Below are 26,763 nucleotides of genomic sequence, written 5' to 3'. Positions count from 1 at the left end.
GGCCCTAACAATTTGCTTAATTTTCTATATCCTTACCAATACTGTGTTCATCTCTTGTAGTATGAAAGGCAAAGATTGTATTCCCTCCCAGTCTTCACAACTTATCTCCATTGCAGAGCACCTCTGCCTGGAGAAGTTGGATGGTCTGCAGAGGCAAGTGTGGGTTCTGTGAACACTGGAAATAAGCAGTTCTCTACCACGACTGTTTTGCTCCATCATCCTGACTGCAATGTCTCACACTGTTCAGCCAAGCCACTAAGAAAGACTTCTGCCTGTAGAGCTCTCTGCTAAATATCACATTCATTAAAGTTTTAAAGATGAAGGGGGGAAAAAGAAAAGATGAATCAATGTAATGGGTTGTTTTCTAAACAAGGTCATCCATACTGGTACAAGATGTTAGTGTGAGATAACTTACCCTTTGCACCTGCCTTACCCCACCATCACTCAGCCCACACCCCATCCCCAGCCCTAGCATGGAAGACTGGCAGGATGTGAGTAAGCAGCTAAGCCGCAAGCCCTTTCAGCTGGTTGTGTAATGAAGGGCCAGAGAGCAGGCAATTGATACATACAGTATTGGCTTTACCATGAACTATGTAAATGGGAGGGATTGGAGGAAAGTGACATTTTCAGTGTTGGATACACATTTAGCTTCATTTACTCGTTTCCAGACCACAGCCTCTCCATAGGTGCTTAGACTAGAGAACAAGTGAACTCTAGTATCATACTTCACATTTATTGGGCACTGTGCCACTTACTGTTGGTAATCACTCTGCATATGCTGTCTCCTTTACTCCACAAAAGAGCCTTGGGAGTTATGGTATTATCTTCATTTTATTGATAAGGAAACAGTGTTTGGATAACCAAATAGCAAGCATTTGGGTCAACTAGCCATCCAGTTCACGGCATTCTCTTCTGTTAAGCCTTCTATAGCTTTGACATCCACCATATCCAGGCCGGGTGATAAGGACAGGGCCTTTGCCTGCTGGTAATTATGACAGATGTAGTCAATGAGATAGTGTAGTTAGGGGTGTTTATTTTGCTTCTAGGCTTGGAAAGACCTTCTTTTAAGTCTCACTTCTTTGCTGTTGCTGTAGTAGCAAAAAAGAAGCAGCTATTGCTGGCTTGAGTGGCTGCCAGCATGGCAGGGCCGTTGCCTTCCACAACTGCAGTGCTGTGGTATAGATCTCCCTCTTAGGCTGGAGCTATACAGGCTTAGAGCACAACAAACAAGATGAAAACAATATCTAAGAGACACAGAGAAGTCTTTATAATGATGTGACTTCAATCACTACACTTTAAGCCTTTGGAAGGCACAGCCTCTGGTTTGTGGTGACATTACTGAGTAATACATACTGGAGAGAGCTAAACTGCAGTGAAAAAAATAATGTCTTAACCAAGCCTTCCTTTTCATAGTCTTTAATAGCAACTGTAGAATGCTGGAACACTTGAGTAATAGAAGATAGTTTCCTAATTCAGACATATTAATTACACTTTTTAAAGGCATAACACCAAATCAATGAATTAATTCAGACAGGTCTGGAACAGTCCAAAAGGCAAGTATGCCAACATTGCAACTTTGGTATAGCGAAGAAGATCAGGCTCCCAAATCGCCTGGATGATAGATGATCTAGTTCAGCACATTCAAAACTGTCCCATCACAGTCTCCAGGCTGTCTACTAAACCTTTGCTGCAAAGTTCATAGAGATGTTAGGAAAGTAGACGAGACCAGTTCTGCTGAGGGAAGAGGAAAGTAGGGGAAGGCCTCACAAAACGACCCAGGGAGTCATGAAGGTACACATAGCTCTTTACCTCTCCCATAAAAAACAGCAGTATAAAATAAGCCCACAGGTTCCTTTTCTTTGTCTCTGGCCCCCAGCAAACACAAAATGTGTGAGCACCTTCTTGCCTCCAGAATTACCATCTTCTATCTGTGGTGTTTTCTTCTTGAGAAAAGAAAAGGGGCGGGGATATGACCTTGATTTGTATTTATTTGAGACAAGGCAGGACCCTACTTTCTTAGACTCTCAAGCCTTTGCACTTAATCTCCCCAGAGCACATTACATCTTCTAAGGCCACCTGGGAAACGGCAGTTGGCCCTTCAAACAACCTGTTCTAAGAAGGCTTCCCTACTGTTCTCTACCTAAGCAGAATTGCTCTCTTCCGTTGTCATAGCATCATTAGTCATGACTCTCAAAAGTATTTTGTCACATTTTATGGAGTTAATCACAGCCCTCTTCACCTGCCACAACAAAGTTCTCAGAGCAAAGATTGGTCTTTCTTTCATGTGTTTATCCTAGCACCTCAAAATAGTTGTAGCTGTTAAATAAATGCTGTCATATTGCATTCAGTCTTTGTGGAGCTACAGTGTCTGTTTCTAAAGTGAATTAGAATGAGGTCAAGAAATGGTACAGGATGAGCTACTAAGTTCCAAGATAGGCTTCTACTTTCCTCACAAAACTTTTGTTTCTCAGCTGTATGAATTACAGGCAAAGCCTCCTGGGTGTCTAAGGCCACAAGAGAACAATGGCAGTGTTTTAGTAACAGATCAAGAAAGGGCTAGTTCTGTTTCATGCTCCACTAGAAGTATAGGTCCTTTTAATTCTCTTTTCAACACATGTGGTTACCGAGATACACCTATCAAGTGGGAGTTGGTAGGGTGCTTGTCTAGGATGCTCAAAGTCCTGTATTTGATCCCCAGCTGGATGTAGAGGTGTAGACCTCTGATCCCGGTATACAGCAGCTAGTGTCAAGAGAATTAGAAATTAAAGGGACACTATAAGTATCTTATATACCCATGGTTGGGAGGAGGAGGTCGGTCCAAAGGAAAGGTTGAAGCTGGCAGGTGGGGGGACCACTGGCTAGCCTTCCTGAAACAATGTCAGGTATGAACATGTTGGACCATCAAGGAGGTCTAAACAGACTCAGCAAGAAGCTGGAACTGGACCTAAAGCCATCGGTGAGCTGTGGGACTACACTGGCAGTGTAGCATGGAAGTTGCCTCTTGCCAAGCATTTAGTTGCCGGCTTGAGATCATTAGCAGGGTTGGTGGTTCTGAGCAAGAAGCAGGGAAGAAATAGACCCACTACAGCCTACCAGTCGTTCTCCACCATGGCTCTCTCACCGCGTTCAGACAGCCTTGCAGCTGCATTCCTTCCTCCTCCGGCTCACAGGCTGATCTTGGGGCCACTTGTACCCACAGCCGTACTGGGTGACAGGTTCTGGGAAGTTTACTTCATAGCCAGGTTGGCACTAAATAAACTATACTGTACCTCAAAATTTGAGAAATTGAATTGTTTCAATTTTACAAGCAGTACTCATTTGAACAGTAAAAGGAAAAGCTAAGAAAGAGTGAATCATTGTTTAAAGAATTTCTAGGTAGTGCTTCGCTGCACCCTTTCAGAACACATTTCAGAGACAAATTGTTGTATATAAATGCTAAATACTACTAAAATGTTATATAAACAATTCTTTGTCTTGTTATTGGTCAGCATATGTGTTTGTCAGGGTTCTCTAAAGGAACAGAACTACAAAGAATGATGGCACACCTTTGGTAGGCAGACAGGTGGTCTTAAGTTCAAGCCTACTTGTCATACCAAAAACCAAGTTCCAGGACAGCCACAGCTATATATAGAGAGAGCCTGTCTCAAAAAATAACAGGAAAGACTGGACATAGTAGGACACACTTTACCAGCAGCACACAAGAGAAAGAGGCAGGCAAAGCTCTGTGAGTTTGGGGATAGCCTGGTCTATATAATGAGTCCAAGATTACATGAAGCGACCCTGTTTCAATCAATAAATGGGACCTCATGAAACTGAAAAGCTTCTGTAAAGCAAAAGACACTGTGGTCAGAACAAAACAGCAGCCTACAGACTAGGAAAGGCTCTTCACCAACCCTATATCTGACAGAGGGCTGATATCCAGAATATATGAGGGACTAAAGAAGTTAAAAGCAGTAAATCAAGCAACCCAATTAAAAAATGGGGTACGGAGCTAAACAGAGAATTTTCTGTAGAGGAATATAGAATGGCAGAGAAACCCTTAAAGAGGTGCTCAACGTCCTTAGCTATCAGAGAGATGCAAATCAAAACAACCCTGAGATTTCACCCATGAGAGAGATGCAAATCAAAACAAGATTTCACCTTACACCCCTCAGAATGGCTAAGACCAAAAACTCAAATGACAACACGTGTGGAGAAAGGGGAACCCTTCTGCATTGCTGGTGGGAATGTAAACTTGCACAACCACTTTGGTTGTGCAATCTGGCGCTTACTCAGACAATTAGGAATAGCACTTCCTCAAGGTCCAGCTATACCACTCCTAGGCGTATATCCAAAAGATGCTCAAGTACACAAGGACGTTTGCTCAACCATGTTTGTAGCAGCTTTATTCATAATAACCAGAACCTGGAAACAACCCAGATGCCCATCAATGGAGGAATGGATACAGAAATTGTGGTACTTTTACACAGTGGAATACTACTAAGCAATTAAAAAGAAGGAAATCATGAAATTTGCAGGCAAATGGTGGCATCTAGAAAAGATCATTCTGAGTGAGGTATCCCAGAAGGAGAAAGACAGACACGGTATATACTCACTTATAAGTGGGTAGTATACCTAGGATAAACATACTGAAATCTGTACTCTAAAGAAAATAAACAAAAAGGAGGACCCGGGGTAAGATGATCAATTGTCACGTAGATAGACAAATGGGATGGACATTGGATGTAGGAGAAAACAAGTAACAGGACAGTAGCCTACCACAGAGGGCCTCTGAAAGACTCTACCTAGCAGTGTATCAAAGCAGATACTGAAACTCATAGCCAAACCTTCGGCAGAGTGCAGGGAATCACATGAAAGAAGGGGGAGTTAGTATGACCTGGAGAGTACAGGAGCAAATATATCTGGGCACAGGGGTCTTTTATGAGACTGTATCTTCAACCAAGGACCATGTATGAATACAACCTAGAACCCCTACTCGGATGTAGCCCATGGTAGCTCAGTATCCAAGTGGGTTTCCCTAGTAAGGGGAACCAGGACTATTTCTGACATGAACTCAATGGCTGGCTCTTTGACCTACCCCTCCCCCCAAGGGAGGAGCAGCCTTGCTAGGACACAGAGGAGGACTTTGCAGCCAGTCCTAAAGATACCTGATAAACTAGGGTCAGATGGAAAGGGAGGAGATGAGGGAGGGAGGGATTGGGAGGGAATGAGGGAGCAGGATACAGCTGGGATACAAAGTTAATAAACTATAACTAATATTTAAAAAATAAAAATTTAATTAAAAAAGAGGCCCTGTTTCAAATAAATAAATAAATAAAATTGAAGGAACAGAACATGATAGAATAATATAAATTAAAAGTAGATTTATTAGAATTGCTTACAGGCCGTAGTTCATATAGTTTAACAATGACTATTTCACAATGGGTAGATTTTTCAGTCCATAAGACTGGATGTCTCAGCAGTCCCAATATGGGACTGGGATCCTAGAGGATTCCCACAAAACTGCTAGTATTCAGTCTGTTTTAGAATCCTAAAGAAGTAGCTTCTAATACCACCGAAAGAACGTCCCAGTGACAGGATAGATGAACTTGCCAGCAAGAGTGAGGGCAAGCAGGCAAGCAAAGCAAAAGCTGTCCTTTTATGTGGGCTGCCACTAGAAGGTGCGGCCAAACTTAGGGCAGATCTCCCGCCTCAAATGATCTAATCTACAAAACCCCTCACTGGCATGCCCGATTTTAGAGGCAGGTTTTAGATGTGGTCAAGTTGACAACCAAGTTTAGCCATCACAGCTTAGAACTTTGGTAGAGCTTTTAAACTAATCATCTCAAGATCTTCTAAGACCTAAGAAGAAGAAGCAGTGATTATTCTGTGTAGTGCCAGTAATTTCTGTGTATCTCATCTAATTCCAAATCCATGAGGCTCCTAAAAATAAAGTAGCCTAAGATTAATTAAGTTCACATAGGAAATTAAAACTTCACCCAGAATTTAGAATCATTTACATCTTAGGCTGGCTTGCTTGCTTTTTTCCTGACTTAGCTGGTTATTCTTAGTAATTTTTTAAATAGTTCTGGGAGAATTTCACATAATGTATTTTTGAGCACATTCATCTCCTCAGCTCCCATTACTACCCTCCCATCTCTCCCAACTCAAGTTGAGATTTCTTCTTCTTTGAATCCAGTTTGTGTTGCCCGGGCAGGCACTCTTGAGAGTGGTGCCTGCCCTGACGTGTGGTCAGCCCACGGGATTCTGCTTACCTGGGTATTTTATCCTACCTCCCTGCATCCTTCCCTCCCTCCCTCCCCTTCTCTCTTGTGTTTTGCTAACCCAGTTTCTCTCTTTTTCTTTTTTAACATTCATCTGTGCATTTATCGTGCATTTCTGTGTGCACGCATGAGCCACGGTGACTGTGTGTCAGAGGACAATTTGAGACAGTTCAGTCTGTCCCTTCACCATGCAGGCAGGGATGGATTTCAGGCCATCAGACTTGGCAGGAGGTGCCCTTAACCACTGAGACATCTCACCATTCCATACCCTACCTTTTAAAAAAATAAACGTGTTTATTTAAGGGTTAACATTTACATTAAAGTACATAAGCCAATCTGAAGGGTAAGTGTCTCTGGTGATTTTCTTCATGTCTGTGTGTTGGTGCAATCGCCATCCAAATAAAAGCACAAACCTTCCGTAGCACCCTTGACTGATTTCTCCTTGGGCTCTTCATTCTTCCCGAGTAAATGATCTTGTATATTTATATTTTGTACAATGGATGATTCAATTTGTGGGGAAATGCTGGTGGAAAGTTAACATTAACTGCAAAGTGAAGATGTTAGTGTGTCTCACAACTGCATGGAATTACGTCTCCTTACACCACTTTCTCTCTGTTTTTGCCCTACAACAGGAAATCAGATCCTGTCTCTTGGGAGTCTCTCAAAAGATCAGATTTATCCAATGAAACTCAAGGGCATCTCCATCTGCTATTCAGCTCTCAAGTCTGCCTTATGTGGAAATTATGTCAGCTTTGGAGTCTTCAAGTTGTATGGGGACAACCATTTTGACAATGTACTCCAGGCCTTTGTCAAAATGCTGCTGTCTGTGTCTCACAGTGACTTGCTGGTAAGCACTGCTTTGCCATGGGGCTCTTCATGCACAATGTGAAGTGCCAGCACCACAGGCCTGAAATTGTCACAGGGAAGCCCAGGGAATTCAAATACCACCACATTTTATGTTTCAACACATCATGCTTGCTCCAGATTTAACCAGATCTGGACAGCTACAGTAATTAGTTATATAATTCAATGCACAGGCTAAAAACGTCACCACTTTCACTCCTAACCACTTGGTCATCCAAAGTGCTTTAGCTTCTTCATATGAGAGACAGATTTAATAATGGCAGTGAATTGCTTTCAGCTATATTCTTGATTCAAAAAGGGAAATAGAGGATTGGGTGCATGTTTTCCCCTTCCTTTTATTCTACTCTTTAGCTTCTTGCTGTTTGATCTTCCTTTGTATTAGAATTTGGCTGTGGCAGACAGTGTTAAACTGAGAGTTGAGTGACCTGATATATTAAATACTATTTATTTAGTAATTTACCTTGAGTTAATCACCTCTCTTCTCTGGGCCACACTTTTTTAATGAGTGGCCTTTAAAATGTGATTTCTTAGCCCCTTTTCTGTGTTGACATTGAGCTTCTGTGATGTATGTCAGTGATCTTTAAACTTTGAAACCTTTCAGAAATGTCTGGGATGCTTGTTGGAAATGCAAATTTCTAGACTTCTCTGGCTTGTCTCCACAGAGATTCTTTAAAGTTTCTGCCAGTTTGTAGAGAAGTGATTGTATGCGCAATGTATTTTCCGCACTTGTTAAAGTGACCAAATTCAGCACTGGGTTAACTGAAACTTTCCCCCCTGCTCCCACCCAAAAGTTCCATGAATGATATGAAGAGCTTCTGTGAAAAATGGTCCTGGACCTTACAGTGGCGTAGAGCATAGCACCTCAACCCAGGCTTTGAGGCCTCCTTGCAGCAGAGCAAAAAGCTCTGAACACTCTGCCTGTGAGCAAAACTTACAAAGTAATAACTGGAACCTAGTCAGTTACCATGTTCAGCAGCCTCCTTGATGGGACTTTTCACTACGTTGTGCTCCTTCACAAAAAATCATCAGTGGTTCTCAAGCCCAAGGGGACATAGGACTGTATTTACCATCTATGAAAAAAATGCTTATCTCAAGGCCACACTTGAGAGCTTTTTTTTGAGTGAGTCTAGAGTGGGGATTGGAAAACCACATCTTGAGTAATCAGGCTCACAGAAATGTTCTCATCTCACTAGATGTCATACTACTCTGGGTTATATTTGCCATGATTGTTGCGCCTTGATATTGTTTTATGTTACATTTGAGATTTCCCAGGTGACTTCTCATACACTGTCTCTTGTCTTTAGAATGTTATAAATAATAAATCATTTACCAAATGATAATCTGGCTAAATGGTCGGCCTTGTACAGATGCTAGCAGGCTGAGGTGCCATATCCATGTGGCTTGACATTTACTCTCTCTCTGTACAGCAATACCGAAAACTGAGCCAGTCTTACTATCCGCTCCTGGAATGTCTCACCCAGGACCACATGAGCTTCATCACCAACCTAGAGCCTCCTGTGCTCCTGTATGTTCTCACATCTCTCTCGGAGGGGCTCACCACTCTTGGTAAGGACCACAGAGAACATTGTTCTCCACGGGAAAGGCTTGATGTGTTTCTTCTGTGTTTGTGTTCATTGACGTTTTTGTCCTATAAAGGGAAAAGAGATGTTATCAGTGCAACTGAACGATTATTTTATAAGCTATTACTTGCAAAAGGGAAAATACACTTTAATATTTTGGTAATTTTATCAGTTTTGAGATTCAGTTTAAATACATACATATTAATGAATCAGCAGTGTGTAAAGTATTTGCATTATTACACAAAGCTCCAGTGTGTCCCCATCAGAGTTACTCCTTACTCTTAACCCTACTCCAAGGAAACTACTGTCTTTCTCTTTCTAGAATCATGTATAAATGAACTCTGAAAACAGGAAATCATTTGTATCTTGTTTTTTCATTTAACATAATGCCTTTAGGAGTCATCTGTGTTGTTTTTAGATCAGTGTGCTTATTCCTTCCTTTTGCTGAGTATTACTGCATCATATGGATTACCACACTTTGTTTATTCATAGAGCATCCAAAGGCTGGTAGGATTGTTTTCATTACTTGACTATGTTGAGTATAGATACAATGAACATTCATGCACAAGTCTTCATGTGACATTTCTTTGTGTTTCCTTTGAATGAATACCTAGGGTAGGATTTCTGGGTTGTATGCTATCAGTTTTACTATGCTGGAATGCCATTTCTCAATGTGGCTACAGTGTTTTGTGCCAACAGTGTAGAAAAGGTCCCAGCTGTTCCTCATCTATACACTTGCAGTGATTCTTTTTAGACTGAGCCATCCTAGTATATATAAAATGGAATCTTTTTTGTGGTTTTATTTCCATATCACCATTGAATAATTTGAGGGTATTTCTATGCTTATTTGTTATTTGTGTATTGCATCAGTATTCTATTTCTGCAACAAAATACTTGAGAGAAGTCAGCATACAGAAAGGTATGTTCCTATTTTGGTTCACAGTTTCAGAGATTTAGGTTTGTGGGCCCACGTCCCTCAGTTTGGGCCTAGTGGCAGGAGGCATTTGATGGAACAAAGTTTCTAACCTCATGATGACCAAGAAGTAGGGAGAACAAAAAAAGAACAGGTCTGAAGTCAGATGATATACCTCAGAGACATACTTCAGTAACCAACTTCCTTCAACCATTCCCTGGTAGTACATTCAGTATGAGTTCATTGATGACTAAGCCATTCATGAAGTCAGCACCCTCATGATCCAATCACTCTCAGTGCAGCAGTGACGGACCCACACAGGAGCCTTTGGTAAAACTTGAGATCCAAACAGTAACCTGCATTATCTTCATGAAGTTTTTGTTCAAATCATTCCCTCTGTTTTGTTTTGTTTGTTTGTTTGTTTGTTTTTTTCTTAACTGAGTGGTTTATTTTGTTGGTGATTTGTAAGTTGTTTTATTCTAGATACAGATTGTTTTTTTCCTTTTGGGGGGAAGTTTGTTTGTTTGTTTGTTTGTTTTTTCGAGACAAGATTTCTCCTGGCTGTCCTGGACTCACTTTGTAGACCAGGCTGGCCTCAAACTCAAAGAAATCTGCCTGCCTCTGCCTCTCAGAGTGCCAGAATTACAGGCCTGCACCACTGTGCTCACTGGATACAGATTCCTAATCAGATAAGAGTCACAAATAATTTCAGCTCATGACGTGTCCTTGTGTTCTCCTAACAATAGCATCTATAAAGGAAAAGTTTCTATTGAAGAAATCCAGTAGTTCTTTAGCCTGAAGCCATAAAGATTTCCCATTTTCTTCCAAAAGTATTATCAGTTTGTCTCTCATGTTTAAATGTATGATTCATTTCAATTTAATTTTTACCTATGCTTTAGGAATCAAACATTCTTTTAAAACATAAATACTTGATTGTTCTAGAACCTTTTATCTTTTACTTACTTGTCTTATACTAGCCCTTAAATGCTGTAGTACAGTCCTTTAATATTGTTCTCTTAAAAATTATTGTAACTGTGAGTTCTTTGCCTTTTCATAGAAATTGTAGGATTAACCTGTGTTTCCCCACCCCTACCTTCAAACAAAAGAGGAGGGGAATTTTGCTTAGGATGTCATTGAATTTGACATTATTGTCATAAGATTGTTTCTAGTATCTGTCTGCTATCCATTGTGTCTTAATTGTCTGTCTGTATTAATCTGCTCATCTATAATGTCCACCTGCTATCGGTGTGTCAATAGTCTCTACAGTGATGTCCTGATACTGGTCATTGACCCATACCTTTTCCTCTCCTCATCACCATTCTATCTATAATGTTTTTATTTGATGATTTTTCTGATTTCTTTCTCTAGGTATAGTCTTTCCTTCTTCAGTTTACTTTGCTTTCTCTTTCTAGTCTTGTTTTCAGATGAACGTATCGCTCATTGATTTTAGACCTTTAGACCTTCTTTTATAGTATATACATACACTGCATCAGCACAACTGTGAGCATATCTCAAAGATTATACGTATTCTGATTTGCTGTTACTCAAAGATGTCTTAATATTTCATCCGTTCTTTGAGGATCTCATAACATGTATATGTGGCGTACCTCTGTACCTGCACCCTACTCACCCCACCTGAACTTTCCTCAGATCCCACCCAACTTGTCCTTTTTCTTAGGTTTTTTTTTTTTTTTTTTTTTTTTTTGAGCCCAGGCAGTGCTGCCTGCCCATATGCTCATGGGTGGGGCCATCTATTGGAGCTTGCAAACCTAACCGTGGATACCCTGAAAGAGCAATTGCTGTCTTCCCCAGGGGCCATCAACTCCTAATAGTTCTTTGGCTTGGGTGGGTTTCTTGAGTCTCACCCCAGTCTTTCCTTGAGTTTTGACTGGCTTATTCTGCAGGTAGCCACAGCTGCTGTGAGTTGAGGAGACCATTGGCCATGTCATGCCCAGAAGACAGCATTTCTCCATGTCCTCCAGCACTTAATTCTTCCTGCACCCCTCTTCTGAGATGTCCCCTGGGTCTTAGGAATTGAGGACTTGATGCAGATGTCCCATTTAGGGATAAGTACCTATAGTCACTCATTCTTGGCACTTTGATCAGTTTTGAACCTCTGCTTTCCATGGCAAAAAGAAGCTTCTTTAACCAAAGTTAAGAACAGTTCAAATCTGTGGGTATAAACATGAGTACCCAGAAGGCTATTTGACAGAAAGACCAGAAAGTCTCTTTATTGTTCTGCTGATTTTCTTCTTTGTTGTTGTTGTTTTGGTTTTTGTTTGTTTGTTTTTAGTTTTTATTTGTTTGGGGGTTTTGTTTTTGTTTTTTGTTTTTTTTTTTTTCAAGACACAGTTTCTCTGTGTAGCCTTCTCTGACCCAGACTCAATTTGTAGACCAGGCTGACCTTGAACTCACAGGGATCCAGATGCCTGTGGCTCCTCGAGTGCTGTGATTACAGGTGTGCACCACCCTGCCTGGCTGCGTCCTACTGTTTTTCATTTGAGCATTAGGTGATTCCTTTGAAATGTAATAATTAGTTTTCAATTATTTGAAGATGTTCTTTATTCTATAATTGAGTGTAATTTTATTCCATTATGTTCATAGAATATACTCAATGATTTATTTGGTTTTTTTTATTTTGGTTTTTCGAGACAGGGTTTGTCTGTGGCCTCTGCCTTCCTGAGTGCTAGGATTCAAGGCCTGCACCACCACTGCCCAGCTGATTAATGACTTTCTAAAAATCTATATTCTTACTAGTTGGTTGCATAATTTCTTTTATCTACTTGTTCTGTGAATTGGCAAGAGAAAAATACTAAAGTCTTAGCTATAATTACAGATTTGTTCTAAGTCTCTGCCTCTGTTTAGTTCTACCACTTTTTTTACTAAATAGTTCAAAGCTCCTATCAGGTGCATAAATATTTGAAATTATGGTATTCCTTTGATGAACTTACCTTTTTATTATTCAAAATTACCCTCACGATCTGTGGCAAATGCACCTCATCCCCAAATAAATATATGTAATAAGAAAACCCATGATGTTATTAGAACATTCAGAGAGAAGAAATTTGCCACAGTGTTCATATGGAGGTCAGAGGACAACTTGCAGGGGTCAGTTCTCTCTTTCAACTGTGACGGTCCCGGGGACCAAGCTTAGGTTATGAAGCTTGGCAGTAAGCACCTTTTCCCACTAACCCGTCTCATCACCCTTATTGTCTTATAAATGCGCCTTTATATTTGAAATTGATTATTCTTTGATTACAGGGCACATGCATTTCTTTTTATTTGTTTATTTGATTGGTTGATTTGGTTTTTCAAGACAGGGTTTCTCTAGTAGCCCTGGCTGTCCTGGAACTCACTCTGTAGACCAGGCTAGCCTCAAACCCATCAAGATCCACCTGCCTCTGCCTCCCACATGCTGGGGTTTTAGGCATGCGCCACCACTGCCTAGCTCAGCATGTGCATTTCTTATTTCTGCTATAACTGTCAGGGACTTGATACCTTAAAACCTAAATGTATTTTATTGCTGTTTTATACCCTCTATGTCTGGCATAGGTCTCACTGAGTTAAATAAGGATGTCAGCAAGGATATATGTCTTGAGAGATATAGACATCTATAGTCCTTGGTTTGTGGCCCAACATCTTGATCATCTCAGAATTCTAAAAAAAAAAAAAAAAAAAAAAATCTTTCTTCCCGTCCTAAGGACCCTTAGGTTTACACTGGGGCTTTCTTGGGTAATACCAGCCTAATTCCCACTGTGAAGGCTTGTATGTTCACAGTTTCTGGGGACTAAGACATGGATGTTCTCCTGTATACATCATGTAGTTAGGATTAGACTTGTTTATCAGAGCTGATGTTTTCTGCTGTTTAAATAGTTTCAGGTGTTAGGTTTAACTCCCCATATATTCAGGTCTGAGTCTGCAGTGTTCATGCTTCCTTTCCTACCTGATCTTTGCCTTTTATTTGCCTTTTTCTTCCATCTTTTTGTTTAGATTGAACCTACTTGTTTTAATTTATTGGGTTTAAACCAATAGAAAGGATTTTTTTGGTGGTGGTGGTGGTGGTCTGTTTGGTTGGTTGGTTGCTTTTCAGACAACTATGCTTCTTTGTATAGTCCATTCTGGCCCTGAACTTAAACTCTTCCTGCCTTTGCCTCTGTGTAGCTGGGATTGCAGACATTCGACAGCTTGTTCAGGTCTAATTAAATATTTTAAACGAGCCTGTGTTTATGAACTGCCTTTATTTTTATTGGTGTGGTATCTGTTTAAAATGAACATACTCAAATAATCTTATCAAAGTTTCCTTTTATTTGCCTTGGTTTTTGAGACAGTCTTACTGTATCTCTGGCTGCTTCTGCTTCCCTAGCACTGAAATTAAAGCCGTGTGCCACCACGCCTCACCCACTGTGCACTGCAGCTGCTTTTTGCTACTTTGTGGATTCTTCTTTTTCCCACCCTTTATCCCTTCCTGCATCCCAGTTTAACACCTTATCACTAGATAGGAGAGAAACAGGGATAGAGGGGAGAGAGGAATTAGGAAAATCCCTAAATTCTTTCCTTTGTTTCTTCTTTGATTGGCTACTAACAAACCAAAACCAACCTCTCTGAATGACCAACAACCCTAACCCTGCCTCTTGGTGCTCACATTTATATACCTTCTGAAGAGTTCCTAGAATTCCAAATGTCACACAATAGCAGAAGCACAGCTGGCAAAACCACGCTTCTGCTAGAGCTCGAGGTAGATCATGGTCAGCTGCCGAGGATAGTCCGAAGCAGGCCCACGGCTCTACACCTGGGAGTAAAATAAAAACACATTCTTATTTCTGTGTTCTTTAAAGAAACTAAAATTCCGGAATGCTTCAAAATGTCAATGCAGTATACTTTTGAAGAACCACAGTCTGTGTCTCCATTTCATCCCCAAACTACAGTCTACATATGTGCTCTAAGCCTCTTGGTAGCCTGTTAGCTCAATTGTGCCATTTTTTTTGGTTTGGGGGTTCTTTATTTTTATTATTATTATTATTGTTATTGTTGTTGTTCAATTTTACTAATTTCTATAGTTGTATGTCAAGTTCACATATTGTTCTACAATAGTTAAGCTATCAGTGTTGTACTTTTTTAAGTTTTTTAGGGGAGTTGTTTTTTGTTTTTGTTTTTGAGACAGGGCTTCTTTGTGTAGCCCTGGCTGTCCTGGAACTCTTTCTGTAGACCAAGAAGGCCTTAAACCCAGAGATCCACCTGCCTCTGCCTTCCAAGTATAGGATAAAGCCATGATCCAGTCCCAATGTTGTGCCTTTTTATTCAATATTATAGTTTTATTCTCTAGAAATCCCATTTCTCTCTCTCTCCCTCTCTCTTTCTGTGATACAGGGTGTCACTTCATTGCCTACACTGACCATGAGCCCTTGGGCTCCAGTACTTACCCTGTTCCAGCCTTCTGAAAAGCTAATACTACAAGCTGAACCATTACTCTAAACTTTGGTCTTTTTTGTATCTTCTATTTTCTCATTAAGCTTATGTTTTCCTTTAACTTTGATACTATTTATAAGTTTTATAAGAAGAAATAATTTTAGATCTTTGTCTATTAAAGTAATTTCTACATATTTTTCTACTGATTTATTTTTCTTGTTATGGATCATATTTTTATGTATGTCTTTATATTTTACTGAATATCAGATATTGCAACTTTTATTTTGCATGGTATTTGATTAAGATTTTGGATTTCAGGCCTGGAGAGAGATGGCTCAGAGGTTAAGAGCACTGGCTACTCTTCCAGATGTCCTGGGTTCAATTCCCAGCAACCACATGGTGGCTCACAGCCATCTACAATGAGATCTGGTGCCTTCTGGCCTGCAGGCATACATGCAGGCAAAATACTGTATCATAATAAATAAATAAATCTAAAAAAAAATTTTGTATTTCATTCTTTTAGTTGAGTCAGTTTGTGGTTAATTTCATTTATTTCAGCTGGAGTGGCAGCATTTATTTTGGAGTAGTTGAGCCCCATACTATGTGCAGCACTTAAAGGAAGTGCTCCTTGCGTTACAAACTTCCCAGGAATCTTTGGGTCTCTGGCTTTGCAGCTTTGGTGAGTTTCTTCTCATACTTCCAAGGAAGGCACTAGGGAAACTCCCTTACAGATATCTATAACCACCTTTCTCTGTAATTCTCACACTCTGGTACTTTGTACACAGTTGCAGCTGCCTCGGTCTCCCACATTGTGGTCTGTTAGTCTCTGACTCACCGAGACCACTTGGCTTTATTTGGGTTGCCCTTCCTGTCCTGCCGCCTAGTCTGCTTTGGGCAGTGCGCTGCAGCAATTGTAAGTATTAGCTCATTCATTTCCCTCTCCTCCGGTTTAATAGTCCTATACTTCTTGTTGTGCAGTAATTGAAAACTGTTGTTTCATATATTTTGTCCTGTTTCTGGTTGTTTATGGCAGGAGGGGAAATCCTCATAGCAGTTAATCCTTCGTGGGAAGAAGCAGAAGTCTTGTCTTTTGTTATTACAGTTTAGCTTGACATTCTGTTATCTTACATCATAGCAGTACTGAGGGTTTTGAATCAGTTGCAAGCAGCTCTGTTAGTCTCAAAGTGTGATATTCATCAGGCCTGGGATCTGCATTTCAACAGGATCTTGACCAAACAGCATTATAAAGGGGTGCTGAAATTTAAGTCCCATTGTTGTGTACACAGTGACACTGGACACATCCTGTGTGCCTGATTCTGTCATAGGGTTCTTGTGTTCACTCATTTTATTCTCATGAAAATCTTGTATACCAAAAGTGAGCAGAATTTTCTAGGAGTACTGCTTATCCTCATTTTCATTTGGACCATTACCTTCTGAGGAAGAGGTGTGGTGTTTTATGTAGGTTTTTTTATTCTTTGAAAAATCTCATACAGTATAGTTTGATCATGTCTTTATGCCTCCCCTAACTCTTTTCAAATCCTCCTACCCCTTCCTGCCCACCCAGCTTCATGTTCCTTCTCTTCTATTACAAAATAAAACAAAATGCACACCAAACAAACCTTTAAAAAAAGCCTGATTTGTATTGGCCATCTACTCCTGAGCATGAAGCCTGCCCTGGAATGTAGTTGATATATCTAGTATTAATGCATTTTCCCTCTCCCAGCAGCTACCAGTTGTGAATAGCTTCTTGATTAGTGACCCCTTCTCCGTGCTGGGATTTTTGTCTGTCTTACGCTTGTGTAGGTCTTGTATATGCTGTTACAGTCTGTGAGTTCATATGTGTATCTGTTGTATTGTATCTGGAAAACGCTTTCCCAGAAGTCATCTACCACCCTGGCTTTTGGGATCTTTTCAGCCCCTCTTCTGCACAGATACCTGAGCTTTGATGGGATTGTGTAATAGCGACATCTCACTTAGGACCGAGTCTCACACTCTGCACGTTATCCAGTTGTGGGTCCCTGTGTTATTTACCATCTACAGAAGAACAAACTTCTCTGATGAGGACTGAGTGATGCACTGATATATGCTTATAGAAATATGTCGTTAGGAGTTATTTTTGTTATGTTCATTTATCAGAATAATGTAGGTTTTCTATTAGGCCCATGACCATCTTAAGTTCGTGCTCATGAACCGTTTTGGGTATGGATTTCACCTCATGTAGCAGACCTTAAAGCCACTTCTTTACAGTGGCTGGTTACTCTATAACATTCATCCCACTAGTGCACCTATGGGCCTATCTTTAAAGCAGGTAATTACAGTTGCTCAGAGCTGGGTGAGATTGAAGATCATTTTTCTCCTCTGCTAGCATGCACAAAACCTCCCAACACTGTCAACACCAACCAGTAGGGATAAAGCTTCCAGTTAAACATTGGCGAGGTTTATCTTAGTTTTATGCTATAAATATGTGGTAACTTCAGCTTAATAATAATATGGTCTTACTACCATCAAGCTGTAGAATTTAACCAATACCATTAGGAATGCCCATCTATATTTGGGGAAGGGTATCTGCTGGACCCCTTTGGCCAATAAAAGAATACTGTCTTGATCAATTCTTTATTCCTTGAACTAGTACAGTAAGTGCCTGCTAATTACTTATTAAAAGAATTGATTAAGTAATATTTTCATACTGTAATATGGATGGTTACAGTATGGCTCAGAAAGGTATGTCTAAAAGTCTTTCCCATTTCTCTTCATAGCACAGCCCTGCTACATCTACCTGATAAAGATTGCAATTTTGACAGCTGGGAACATAGTAGAAAAGGTTATCCTTGTATTTATGGTTTTGCCTTCAACCTCTTACATTGTTGCAACTTAGGTGAATGACAGGTGGGTTAGACCCTGTGCCTTCAATAAAGATTGAATGTTGAAAATAGCTACTTGAATTTTTTTTTCTCTGTCTTGGTATGATACACAAACAAAAAAAAAAAGTTACTGGTTTTATTTGAATGCAAAGTAGGTTTCAATTCTATAGCTTTGGTATAAGTTAATGGGACAGAATCAGAAAGATGAATCAGTCATGGATTAGTTGCTTGCCTAATATTCTAAAGGTAGCATTTTTAAATGTAGTTAGTTAGCATTCATTAATGTTTGTAGTCTTGGGTTACATTTTGCTAGTTTGTTTTTAAACAGGGTCTCACCTTGTAGCTCTGGCTAGCCTGGAATTCATTCTATAGACCAGTGTGGCCTCTAACTCACAGAGACTTATGTCCATATCCCTCACCCAAACACCAACCTCTGTCTCCTCCTGAGTGCTTGGATTAAAGACACGCACCACCACAGCTGGCTCTCAGCTAACTTTTTAAGGACCTATCCTCTACCACCCTCATTCTTTTACAAATGTAGAGAAAGCCCTGGACCTAGAAATGATTTCCAACTCATTCATTCAATAATTAGCACTCATACGAATGCTACATACCAAGTAGTATTGTAGACCTTGGCAGTACTGAGGGGAATAAGACATGAAAGCTTGTAATTTAATGGTGAGTGATAAACAGTAAGTGAAATACTTACACAAGAAAATAGCCAGTCGTAAGTGTTAAATAAGTAATTAAAATGAGGTGGTGAGCAGAGAATGAGTGTGGCGGTTTCTGAAGCAGTGATGTGAGGTGGGTCCTGGGATCAGCTGTGTGGTAGGAATGTAGTCCAAGTGTAAGTCAAGGATAGCACAACATGCTAAATGGGGACCAGCTGGACTGGCTGGCTGAAAGTGGCTTAGTGGCATAAGTACTTGCCTAGCCAAAGTGAAGGCAAGCAAAAAGTTCAGTCAGCTACACACCACCAGACCTATTTGTTATCAGTAAAATGTATGTAAATGCTGCCGTTCCTAACATTCTTGAATAGATGTTCAGTATTGATATCATAGGGAACCGTTGATGTTTAAAGGGATTGCACCTTAGTTTTTCCCACCACAAGTAGTGCTAAAGAGAGGAGACAGCTGTGGATTAGTTTGGTAGGTAGGCTTTGTATTTAAGGGATTGAAGGCTAAGAAAATGCTTAGGAAATGGAAAGGGGGTAAATGTGATATGGGGGAGGACTGTCCCAGTCTGTACATTCTGTAGATTATGGTCAAGCTTCACAGCAGTGTGAGCTTGGGCTGTGTGTATTGCATGCTAAGGGTGTGAAGTCAGACAGTTCAAAAGAACAGCTTCGATGTATGCTTGCCTCTTACCAAAACTACCGTTCCTCTCCTGTGGTCCTTTGTCTTGGAAATTACCTTTCAGACAACATTTTTCCAAGGCCATCCTCCCTTGTGCTGTGATGAGCTCTGAACTGAAGCCAGATTTTAACTCAGCCCCATTATCATCCTCCCGATTCTCTGTTGTGCAGCTCATGTACACAGCTAACTTTTCAGGGCAGCTTTCCGTGGTGGGTCTTAGTAAGCAGGAGGGCTATTAATGACATGTGCGCTTCCTGCAGAGACCACTTGCAAGAGAGCCAGAGCACTGGTCTGTCTCGGTGCCAAACAGCAAATTGCAAGAGAGGACAGAGCACCTAATGGGTGTCAAAACATTTCCAAACTTGTCTAGCTTACAGATGTAATTGTTTTCAAAATATTCTAAAACCCAAGAAGTAGCATAAAATTTAAAAATCAGCAGTACCTGTCCATTTTTTGAGAAGTCATTGTCTCACAGGATAGTTTCCTCTGCAGGTAAGAAATGGTAATGCTAATGTTTCATCTTCAGAACTGTTCATCCTGCTTTGACCAAATTCCTGTGATTCTCATGATTCCACACATTTAAAACTACCTGGAAATGCCAGGTGCCGCGTCGTGGCACAAGCAAGCCGTTAACCCCAGCACTCAGGAGACAGAGGTAGGGATATGGATCTCTGTGAGTTTAAGGTCAGTCTGTTCTACAGAGTGAGTTCCAGGATATCCAAGGCTACACAGAGAAACCCTGTCTTGGGGGGGGGGGGAACTACCTGGAAATAACATTTATCCTTTTCAAAGGCCAACCATTAATCAACCATAATGGAACCCCTCACTTTTATTGCAAAGCTGTGTGCTCCAACCTTTGAGTCTAAAGTGTTTACCTGGCTTTTCCACAGCTGACTCAGTGGATTGGACCCTTTTAATGCAACTTGCATGGCAGTGTGGTCACCAAATTACGTGAAGTCTTTAAAGTTTGTGTATGATTGATAGCATATTGCTCTTTACTTTCGTGATCAAGGCTTCAAATGTAGAAAAATAAAGGAGAAATAACAAGGAAAACAACTCAAGAAATGAGTGTTTGATTCCTGGGCTTCCTCCCAAAGTTAGAGCACTGGGTTTCTTCCTACAGAGAAGGCCTAGGTGTGGGGTATGATAAAGAGTGAGTTATCTAGTAGATAAATTCCATAGCTTTGAGAAGCCGGAGAATGCTTCTTTCTTAAAAGATTTCTTAACCGTCTGTATTCCAGAACTATTGTCCATACCATGACCTTTGTTCAGCCTCTCGTTCCTTGGGATCCTGTGTGGCTCCCATCATCCTGTCTGTATCTCAGAAGCCCACAACCTTCTCTTTTCTGTTTCTAGGACATGGGTCCATAATTACGTGACCATTTTCAAGCTGGGGTGTTAACTTCGTTGGAACCTTCTCTGGAATATTCTCTCAGACTAGTTTAACTTTGCATCCTTTAAGTCCCTCTTTCACCTCTGATCTATCAAACATAAGATGATCTTTTCTAGTTCCATCCATTTACCTACAAATTTCACAATTTCCTTGTTTTTAATTGCTGAGTAGTATTCCATTGTGTAAATGTACCATAATTTTTGTATCCATTTCCTCAGTTGAGTGACATCTGGGTTGTTTCCAGATTCTGGCTATTACGAACAAAGCTGCTACAAACATGGTTGAGCAAATGTCTTTGTTGTATACTTGAGCATCTTTTGGATATATGCCTAGGAGTGGTATACCTGGATCTTGAGGTAACACACACTATTCCTAATTTTCTGAGAAAGCACCAGATTGATTTCCAAAGTGGTTGTACAAGTTTATATTCCCACCAGGAATGGAGGAGGGTTCCCCTTTCTCCACATCCTCTCTTGTATGTGTTATCCTGAGTGAAGTATACAAGAAACAGAAAGACACATGGTATATATACTCACTTATAATATTATAATATATAATAATATATATATAATAATATATATAACTATATATAATATATAGTATATATAGTATATATAATATATAGTATATATAATATATATACTCACTTATAATATTAGATGGATATTAGACATATAACCATGCTAAAATCTATACACCTAAAGAAGCTAAGCAAGAAGGAGGATCCTGAGTAAGATGTTCAGTCCTCATTCAGAAAGGCAAATGGGATAGACATCAGAAGAAGGAAAAAACAGGGAACAGGACAGGAGTCTACCACAGAGGACCTCTAAAAGACTCCACCCAGCAGGGTATCGAAGCGGATGCTGAGACTCATAGCCAGGGAATCTTATGAAAGAAGGGAAAGATAGAAAGACCTGGAGGGGACAGGAACTCCAAAAGGAACTCAGAGGTCTTTTCTGAGACTCCAACCAAACACCATGCATGGAGATAACCTAGAACCCCTGCACAAATGTAGACCATGGCAGTTCAGTCTCCTAGAGGGTTCCCTAGTAATGGGAACAGGGGCTTTCTCTGACATGAACTCAGTGGCTGGCTCTTTGATCACCTCCCCCTGATGGGAGAAAGCTTTACCAGGCCACAGAGGAAGATAATGCACCCAGTCCGGATAAGACCTGATAGGATAGGGTCAGAGGGAAGGGGAGGAGGACCTCCCCTATCAGTGGACCGGGAGAGGGGTGTGGGAGGAGATGAGGGACATGGGTGGAGTTGGGAGGGGATGAAGGAGGAGGCTACAGCTGGGATACAAAGTGAATGAATTGTAATAAATAAAAAATAAATAAAAGGAAAACTCTAAAAATACATATATCGATATAGATATGATGAGTAAGGAACTGTTTCTCAGTTTACTCTCCTCCCCTCCCCTTCTTTGTTTTTCTGTATTCAATTTGACTTGGGTTTGTTTGTTTGTTTTGAGACAAGATCTCAAATAGCCTAGGTTAGTCAAACTGCTGATCCTCCTGCCTCTACCTCCCAAGTATAGAAATTACAGGCTTCTCAGTCTGTTTCTCTTGTGAGACTACTCTGTTTGCTATGTTTTTCCTTAGTCATCAAAATATTGCCAGGGATTATGTCAACATGTCTTTATTAACCAAAAAATGGATCCATGGGCTGGGTCCCTAGAACCTCATCATGGTGGCTTGGTCCTGTTAGTCTCAGCACTAGCCCTGAAAAGGTAGATTCTGGAGGAGGAGAAGTTCAAGGTCATCCTTGGCTACATAGCAAGTTAGAAGACATCTTGGGTCATGTGAGACCTTGTCTCCAAAGAAAAAATAAACTTAAAGAGTCAAATGTTAAGTGTACAAAGGAAATGATAAATGGTTGCATAACAATTACTTGTGTAGAAAACTTTGAATAAGGCTGGGAGTGGTGATGCACACCTTTAGTCCCAGTGCTCAGGAGGCAGAAGCTCACAGAGATCTTTATGACTCCAAGGCCAGCCTGCTCTACAAAGTGTAGGATAGCCAAGTGTACACAGAGAAACCCTGTCTCAAAACAAAAAACAAACAAGCAAACAAACAAAAAGAAGTGAAAAACAACTTTAAATAAGATCTCTGTTGACTTTCAAATTAAGTACCAGTATCCACCCACTTTAGCCTTCTGTCCTGATTTCCTACACATTTTCCTATGCAAACCAAAGTTTCACCTCCACAGTGCATCCTCCTTTTTACTGTGAGTGACTGCAGTTTGAGTTCCCATTACGGGGCTGTTGGTTGGCTTGTTTCAGTTGGGTGGGCGTCCAGGCTCAAGCCCCCAGGGTTTACGTGTGCTATAGAAGAACTTTACCAACTGTAGTGCCACCCCCACTGTTTTAAAAAGCATTTCATGATTTTGTATATTTTTACTTAATTCTTAGTTCTAACATAGTTATTGACAATATAGATTCATGGTCCGACTTCTTATTCACTGTCCAACCCTGATCTTACAGGGTTCTAAGGGCATGCCCTTGGACAAGTTGCTTTTTCCTCACCTATAAAATGGGGATAACTATTACAGGACTGTAGTCAAAGATTAAAAACAATAATTTATGTAAAATGTTTAGCACTGTCCCTATCATGTAGTAAGTACGTTTTTTCTCGTTCAGCTTTGCAAAGTATTTTGCAGATGATGAGAAAGTAAAAATAGCACTTTCAAAGTAACAGGACAATTAATAATTGAAAAAGATGGGATTTGAAACCAGAGCTGTTCAGCTCCAAAATCCAGAATTCTCACCATGTTGTTAACTCTTGTCTCCCTGAAACTTTCTCCTTATATCTCACTGAAATAACCTTTCCAAGCTATGTCAAGCCATGTCCTTTATCCAGCTCACTGTGATCACCACTAAAACATGCTCTTTCCCTCACAGTGCAGCAGTTAGGGCTTAGTTGGCAAGGTACCTGCCACTCAAGCACGAAGACCCCACCTCCCCCTGTGAAAAGCCAGGCATATCAGCACAGTCTGTAACACCCAGCTTCAGGAAGGTGGAGATGTAAGATCCCTGGGGTTTGCTAACCAAATAAGTAAGCTTCTGATTCAGTGAGAAGTCCTTGCTCCAAAAACTAAGTTAGCAGGTGGTTGGGTAGGATACTAGATAGTAGCCTCTAGCTTCCACATGTGTGTGCAACCTCCACGCGCATGTGCACACACCAAAAAAAAAAAAAAATCCCAGCAGTATGTGACTATGCGACTCTTTCATACATTATTTTATACTGAGTGACCCCAATGAAAAGCCATGAACTTTTTGTTACCAGGGCAGGGTTTGCACCTGTTTCCCTGGAAGCCATTTCCCTGGAAGCACAACTTTTCACTACATAGATGCTTAACAACTAGTCAAATTAAACAGGGGTTGTTCCAGTCCCAGATGGGGAATTCTGTCCAGTTCAGACCAGGAATCATTTTCTTGCTAGTGTTGCTCTATGCCGGGCCCTGTAATCAACACAAGAAGCCAGACCCCTTCTCTCAAGGGTTTAGAGTTTCACCAAGTACTTTGAAATCCTGTTTTCTAATGGAGACATGTACTGAATGAGCCACAGTTCGGTAATGGGAATGAGTTGTTGTCTGTTGTTTGTGCAGATACAGTCGTCTCCTCCAGCTGCTGCACAAGCTTAGACTACATGGTCACCTACCTCTTCAAGCACATCGCAAAGGAGGGGAAGAAGCCTCTTCGAAGCAGAGAGGCCATGCAGGCTGCTCAGAGGCTGTTACAGTTTATGCAGCAAAACCCTGATGTTCTGCAGCAGGTAACCTGCCCCTGAACTTACATAGCCCTTCATTAGGGTGTTTAGCGCTTATTCTCCTTGATAGTTTCCCTGACAGTGAAGAGTGACTGGCCGGATTCAGGGCTACCCAGCCATAAACAGCCCAGCACTGTCGAGCTCACTGCAGAATGCAGAAGGGACAGTTCTTTTGAGGCTAAGAAAAGTGGAACACCAGCACTCGGACTTCCTCCCTGGACCCCGGGCAGCACCTGGTGAAGTGTTGCTTCAAGGACATGGCTGCTGGGACAGTCATGGGCTAGTCACGTTCCTCGCAGACAACTTGCTAAGAGCTGTCCACTCATGACAGTGTAATCAGCAGTTGTTCTAGCGTGAGATTAGGAGTCACACAGTTCAGACATTAGGCAGTGTTCCCAACATCCAATTAATACGTAATAATGTCTCAATTTTTTCGTTTTCAGTTGTGTCTTCTAACTGGCTAGCATGGGCAAATCACAAGTTTGTGATTGTTTTAAATAACTTACGTCTACCAATCTGAGAAATAACATACATAAGAAATGAAGATACATGCCAGGAATAGTCCAAAGAAAATAAAGCCATTTTACAGATACACCATCACTACGATTGGTGTTTCTACTTACACAAAATTTGGGGAATATCTGTATACTGTTTTCAGTTTTCTTTTGCCCAGGTTATACCCATAATAGTCCGATTTGCAAAACACCAAGTTCTATGATTGGTGTTTCTACTTCTACAAAATTTGGAGAATATCTGTATACTGTTTTCAATTTTCTTCCACCCATGTTATGTCCATAATAGTCCAATTTGCAAATGTAAATTTTTCAACTGACTCTATTTTCAGTAGTGAACAATATCTTCTTAGTCAGAGAAGCTTCCAGGATAGGCCTAGGTTAGCAGATGGAAGTAGTAAGCCTTCAGCAGGAAGTCTCAGAGGCTAAAAGCACTCTAGGGCTAGATTGGATTGTACCGAGGCTAGGAGCTGCCATGACTAGGCCTAAGTAAGCAGATAGAGGCAGTCAGCCTCCTGACACAATTCAATCAGGCAAGTAAAGGTTACTTTTACACAGTAGACTATATCACTGCATGTGAACATAATGAAAATAGAATGGGAAATTCATGGAAGAGGTTTCCTTCCTGACTGTAATGTTTTGCTAGGATTGAAATGAAATTATGAAAGTCTTATTAAAGTGACATTTCAGTTAACTAGTTGCATTCCAAGGATGGATGACAGGAGTATAATTCATTCATATTTTGGGTTACTGGAAAAGAACTTAATTACTTCAGGCCTATAACTATATGCTGTAGCCCTAAAACTATTCAACTAGTTAGTAATGTAAAAAATAAGATAATTTATTGAGAATCTGGTGAATGTTATTTCTAGCTCATCCATGAGCATCTGTTATCTCATTGGTGGCTTACTCGAAGTCAGTGATCCTCAGCCTTCTCCAAGAAGGCACATGAGGGCTGTATCTACTCTGACTTGTTCCAGTAGTGACTGGCTTTGGGTGGGGCTAGAGATATGGACCTCTTATGGATCTGAATGGTCTGTTCATTTATTGTTTACAAAGTACAAAAACAAGATTTGTAAAGATACAAAATAATCAGTTATGCTACAGTTCTGTTAACATAGTAATAATAGAGACTGACACAGAAGGGGAGAACTATTAGAGAATTATTTTATATAGACTCCACAACGACCTAGAAATGTGGCTGTCATGATCCCCAGTTTTACAGATCAGTATCCTGGGTGCCTCAAGATTCATTAGAAAGTAATGGAATTGGAATTTGAACCAAGGTCTGTTTAGCTTCATAGCCCACATCCTTATAGCTCAGACCACGGAGCCTCAAGGTCTCTCAACATCACCTGGATGCCTGTGCAGAATACAGACTCTGTTTTGGTTAGGTGCAATTCTCGCCACCAGCAAGTCACCACGGGTACTTGTAGGCTGGCAGTGGCAGTACGCTGCAGCCCTGTGTGTGTTCAGCATGGAGAAGGCTGAAGACCACTGACCTGGAGCACCTAAGATAGCAAATACCCAAGGATCCGCTAGAAATCAGCCCCCCCCCCCCCCGCCTCCCATGACAAAGGACATGGCTGCCACCAAGACATTCCTGCTAGTAGTCAGTCATCATCACAGTATTGTCCTATCAGCTTTGGACAGACACTTCTAAGTTGGTTGAAAATTTTAGCAAAAATCAATAGGCTGCAAGCAAGCAATATGACTGTGCAGGAGATCAGCCAGTGTGTGTTTACTCAGAATCTCCATGCATTTGTTGGTTTAAGCAATTTCTGTGTGTTAATAAGACTTGGTAATCTTTCACTTTATAGCATATGACTAAGTAGTGATATATCTC

The 26,763-nt window shown here is 40.7% G+C and overlaps 1 protein-coding gene across 1 annotated transcript in view; it reads left to right on the top strand.

Moving 5' to 3' along the window:
* The window catches only part of Ranbp17 (RAN binding protein 17), a 316,352-nt gene that overhangs the window by 260,883 nt on the left and 28,706 nt on the right, over window positions 1-26,763 (top strand). The window contains exons 23-25 of the mRNA XM_055604851.1: window positions 6,896-7,110; window positions 8,555-8,693; window positions 24,245-24,411. Of these exons, the coding sequence (XP_055460826.1) occupies window positions 6,896-7,110; window positions 8,555-8,693; window positions 24,245-24,411 (521 nt within the window). The remainder of the gene's footprint in view (window positions 1-6,895; window positions 7,111-8,554; window positions 8,694-24,244; window positions 24,412-26,763) is intronic.

The sequence above is a fragment of the Psammomys obesus genome, unplaced genomic scaffold (assembly GCF_907164565.1).
Source record: "Psammomys obesus unplaced genomic scaffold, mPsaObe1.curated_primary_1811, whole genome shotgun sequence".
Lineage (NCBI taxonomy): Eukaryota > Metazoa > Chordata > Mammalia > Rodentia > Muridae > Psammomys > Psammomys obesus.
This window is presented reverse-complemented; position numbering and strand designations above follow the sequence as displayed.